Here is a 4,803-nt window from a genome sequence, read left to right on the forward strand (position 1 = left end):
AGAGAATGATGTGAGTTTAGGTTCTGTCTCTGTGCTTAATCTTGATGTGCAGCCCTTGAAGCTGGCAAGGGGACCCCCCCCCCGCGTAACCGCCCCCATCCCCGCTTCCAAGAGGAGCAGAGTCTAGGAGGCTGGACAACAGTCCTTGGCTTTTCCTTCCGTAGAACGGGCTTTGGGGCAAGGCGATTTAGGATGCTGCACTTCCCAGCGACAGTGAGGCAGAGTAGGGCCGAAATTGGGCTCTCTGGTCAGGTGCTCTCCCGCCCTGAAGCGAGAAGCTGACCTTTTGGGCTACACCTATTTGTTCACAGGCGAGTTGTAAAACCTCCCGCCTTCCACCGGTTAACCTTATAAAGAGGCTACCCCTTCGAAAACACCAGCCTCAGAAAACACGCAAACGAGGGCCACGGGGTGCGTTAGCTTTCATCAGCACAGGTTCTACGAATTTATCCAGTGTTAAGCCTATGCCTGAGGTCTGGAAGCGGCCTCTGCGCACGCTCGGAAATCCTAACAGGAAGCACGCGTGCGGCGTCAGCGCACTCACTTTAATGGGAAGCGGGTTCTCATTTCTTACAACAACAGGTAAAAACATAAATACGGGGATGGGTGGGAGGCAGCAAGGCAGCCAGGGCCCGGGCGCCCGGCCCAGATTCCGGGATTCTAAGTCCACGTGCCTGGCTTCGGGGTCCTAGTGTGGAATCCGTCGAAGGTGTCCGTGACTCTGGAAGGGCACTCCCTAGGCCGAGACCCCAGGCTGAGTCAACGCACCAGGAAACCAAGGGGATGGAGCAGAGAAAGTTCCCAGGCCTGGGTAAGGGTGCATGTGAAATCCGAGGGACAGGTCATAGTGGGAGCCCTTCCATCCCCGGAGTCAGCGCCCTTCTTCTAAAGGTGGGAATCGGTCCGGGCAGCCCCCGACGGGCCCTTTCCCTACCAGGCTCGGATGCCGTGCAGCGCGGACACGCCCGAATTGCTCTGCGGCATCCCTGGACTCTGCACGGTGTTCAAGTCCCCGACGCCGAAGTTCACGAAGTTGCTGTTGGCCGTGGCGGCGGGCTGCGCGGCTGGGGGCGCGGCGGGGTAGGCGGCGCAGCTGTAGCCGGGACTGCAGGTCGCGCTGCCGTAGCCGGGGTAGGGGTAGGCGTTATAGCCATAGGCGTTGAGACCCACACCGTAGGCGGGCGCGTAGGCAGCCGAGTCCCCTAGGCAGGGCTTCCCGTCGCGCACCAGCACCGGCACCGCGATCCTGCGCGCGGGCGGTGGCGGCGGCCCCAGCAACTCCAGAGTCTGGTCCTGCCGCTGCCGCTTGCACTTGTAGCGCCGGTTCTGGAACCAGATCTTGACCTGCGTGGACGTGAGCTTTAGCACGCTGGCCAGCTGGTCGCGCTCGGGTGCCGATAGGTACCGCTGTTGCTTGAAGCGCCGCTCCAGCTCATAGACCTGCGCCTGCGAGAAGAGCACGCGTGGCTTCCGCCGCCGCCGCGCGCGTGGTCGCTCGGCGCCGTCGGTCTCGGCCTTGTCCAGCTCCGCCGCCTTCTGCAGCGCGCACAGTTCTGAAGCGGAGGAAAGGCATTGAGATCGTTAAAGCGGCGGCGGGCCCGGGAGCTCAGAGAGGTGCCACCCTGCCCTGCCCTGTCTTGTGGTGGGACACCCATCTCGGCACAGGGCTCTCAGGCTTTGATGTTGGCGCAATTGAGCATCTGGGGAAAGCCTAAGTGGCGTGGATACCTGTACTGCAGGACAAAACAAAACAAGAGAAATCTCGCTTTCTCTCCCCCCCCCCCACCAGCCCCGCAACCCTTTCTCTAGATAGTTCATGTTCTCATGGCAGTCTGTGACTTAGCTTTTCTGTTTGCAAAGCACATAAAACAATAAGGATGCTGCACAGGGGTGGGGTGGGGGGTGAATTACCCCAGGAACACTCCGGTTTTATCCTCGGGTGGTCAGCTTGTCTTTAACTAAGTAGTTGAAGAACTAGAAGGCCCAAAGGTGTAAGTTTATAAGCAGGGCTGATGTGTGTGCGATTCCCCGGCTTTCCGTGGGAGGCTAGAGGCCTCTACACTGGCCCTGCAGGATTCAAGCCGGTGGAAGTCAATTCTAGTCCTCGGATGTTCCTGGACCTTCTTTCTACTCCTAGAAAAACTTAGGAATGTTTTCCTAGCTCACGGAAGCCATTGGGCCTCTCTGGCTTTGCTCTGATCCTGAACTGGGCCTGGGTCTTCCCAGTGTGACCCCATTCTGCTGGCAGGCCAGGGGCCCTCCTCTTCGTTGAGAGAGCCGTGGCCACCTTCCCTTCCCTCCCCACCATTCCTTCTGTATTTTCCAACATTTCCCAGAAGAGAATTTCTGCCTGGCCCTGCCTGGGAATTGTGCTGGGAAAACAAAGCCAACCTCAGCTCATGGGGTCCACAGCACTACAGCTCAAAACCACGGCCCTGTCCCCAGATGCTTCTCTTCTGGCACAAAGCAGCAAGGCCCAGAAAGGCAGGGTGGGCTGCACAAGGCCCAGGCTCCGTGTTTAGCAATTTTCAATGTCTCACAATACCCCGAAATCCAAAAGAGATTTGTAACTCTCCAATACGAAGACTTGTTCTCCTATAACAGGTCCAAGAGCAAGGCCCCGCCGAATGGTGCTTTGTAGGCCGAAAACAATTTTTTTTAACTCACTCCCTCCCCCCCCCCTCTCTCTCTCAATTTCTAAAATTGGCGTTCCCTCTAAACTTCCGATTGGCTGCAGGTTGAGAAGATAAACCTGGAGTCTTACACTCCAAACTCAGCCCGCAGCCCAGACACACTTCTGCCAGGCCTGAGATTCCTGGCCCAGGAGTTTGGGCACGAGAGCGACTCCAGAGGGAAAGGGCTTGGGGTTCCCCTTACCTTTCTTATCTGTTCGAGGGTCTTTGGTTAGGTCAGGGTCGCCATAGGCACGCGGATAAAATGTGGGGGCGGCTGGGAAGGTAGGAGCGCACTTGGGGGGCGAAGGCACCGGGCCCAGCTCCGAGCGCAGCTCTGCCAGGCCGGGCGCTGCGGCCTCGGGCCCGGAGTAGGCCTCGGGCTTGAAGGCGGCCAGCATGCAGGAAGCGGGCGCCAGGGTGGCCTCGAGGCGCGCAGACAGGTCCCCAGCGGCCAGGCTGCGCTGCTGCTGTTGCTCCAGGTTCAGGATGTCTTTGACTGAGAAGGGCGTGGGTGTGAGCGCAGGGCTGGGGAACATGGTGGCGGCGCCGGTCTCACAGCGCCAGGTGGGCGGCAGAGAGTGGCGCTGCCCACCCCCGGGGACAGCCTCCCCGCATGGTGCCCGCCGCCCGCCCGCCCGCGCACCCGCCTCTCTGCCCTGGAAGTGGCGCGGCAGCAGGTAGCGCCGAGCACCAGGGGCAGAAGAGGCGGGAGCAGGACGGAGCCAGGGGGATTCAGCCTGCCATTGGGCCAGGGGCCTCGATGACAGGAGCGACGGGCAGTTCTGCGCCACCTAATATAGACTTAGGGATAGAGGGGAAAAAAAATCCTGCTCAGCCTTTTTTTAAAGGGGCCGCGACACATTTGGAATGGTCTTCTGCCCCTTTCAGGAGATCGCTCCTCTGTTAGCCTGAAAACTGCAGCTAGACGCAGTCAAACACCTGGTTCTGTTGTGCTGGGTTCAGGCGCAAAGTTGGGATGGGCCTGGGATTTGAATAAATACTCTTCTGCACCCATCACTTAATGGGCTAGCGAGGATGGGGTGGGAAGCCAGGAGAGGGGAGTTATTACAGGGATCAAGACTATCACTAAAATATTGATTACTGAGAGTAGCCTGAACAGGAAGAGAAGAACAAAAGACAGTTGTCCCGGGATGATAACAAACCAATTTAGGAATTAGGAGGCGGGCAGGACTTAAGGACCAATTTCAACGGGGGGGGGGGGCAGGGGGAGGGGATTCTAAGCAAGTTCTAAGGGGTTCTGAGCTAGTGGAACCTAAACGGTGCAGTGGCTGATTGTGGGATGGGAGGGGCCGCCTGCGGACTCAGTTGTACCAGCTCCTTCCCAGGGAGAACCATCCACGGAGGGACTGACTCTAGAGAGGAGGCCAAACCAGGTTCAGCTGTGCTTCCCAGGGGAGCTCTGCCTTCTGGGGGTGTCCACCTGGCTTCTCCAGCAGCCCCAGCTGCTTTATTCCTTCTCCTGCCCCTCCCAAGCCACCAAACAAGATCTCCAGACCCTTTCTAGCTCCAATCCCCCAGAGGTCTACTTAGGCTTCCACTCCAAAAGCCAGAGGACGGGGGCAGATGATGGAAGGATAGAGGGGCATTTTCAGTCCCGTGTTGTTTTAAGGAGCCAGTGTTCTGTACTAAGAGACTCCCTGGGTCTAAGGAGCACATATGGGCCCTCCCAGACCCCAGGCTGCACAGTAGACCTTCGTCCTGCTGTAATCTCAGAAAGAGGAGGTGCAGCCCCGCCCGGCAAAACCTACCCCACTGAAGGCATGGTAAGGCTTGCCCCTCGAAGAGCTTGGACAGGGAAGGCTTTGGAGGACTTGGAATAGAAAAGGGGGGGGGACGGCGGGGTGAAGGTCAAAGGTTAGCTAAACAAGTCAGTCCTACATCATGGACCCAAAGCCCAGAGTGGTAAAATTGTGTCAGTGCAGAGCGTGGACTGTCCCTCTTGGCAGGACAGTGGGCTGTTGGGCGTTAGCCTGATTTGAGTTCCTCCTTGCCTTTCATTAAACCCAAACTCCCGTGGCCTTGGGCCTTCAATTAAGGGAAAAGGAGACCTAGCTCCAGGCACACTGTGAAGTGTGCTGGAAACCCAACACAGTGGCCAGTGCCAGAC

The 4,803-nt window shown here is 58.3% G+C and overlaps 1 protein-coding gene across 1 annotated transcript; it reads right to left on the reverse strand.

Moving 5' to 3' along the window:
* Window positions 1-531: 531 nt before the first annotated feature.
* Window positions 532-3,286, reverse strand: NKX2-5 (NK2 homeobox 5). Its single transcript, XM_084761190.1, has 2 exons — window positions 2,878-3,286; window positions 532-1,553 (listed from the first exon to the last, which is right to left on the reverse strand). The coding sequence occupies exons 1-2, from the start codon at window positions 3,209-3,211 to the stop codon at window positions 931-933; spliced, it is 957 nt and encodes a 318-aa protein (XP_084617316.1). The 5' UTR covers window positions 3,212-3,286; the 3' UTR covers window positions 532-930.
* Between the last annotated feature and the right edge of the window lie 1,517 nt (window positions 3,287-4,803).

This window comes from Acomys minous (assembly GCF_964271855.1).
Source record: "Acomys minous genome assembly, chromosome: 16".
NCBI classification, from domain to species: domain Eukaryota; kingdom Metazoa; phylum Chordata; class Mammalia; order Rodentia; family Muridae; genus Acomys; species Acomys minous.

What these genes read in the sequence shown, in the direction of transcription:
- NKX2-5 (XM_084761190.1), bottom strand. Translation starts at nt 3,211, where the DNA reads ATGTTCCCCAGCCCTGCGCTCACACCCACGCCCTTCTCAGTCAAAGAC. An exon ending in CCCTCGAACAGATAAGAAAG is followed by an intron (nt 1,554 to 2,877) that starts GTAAGGGGAACC and finishes CCTCCGCTTCAG; the next exon opens with AACTGTGCGCGCTGCAGAAG.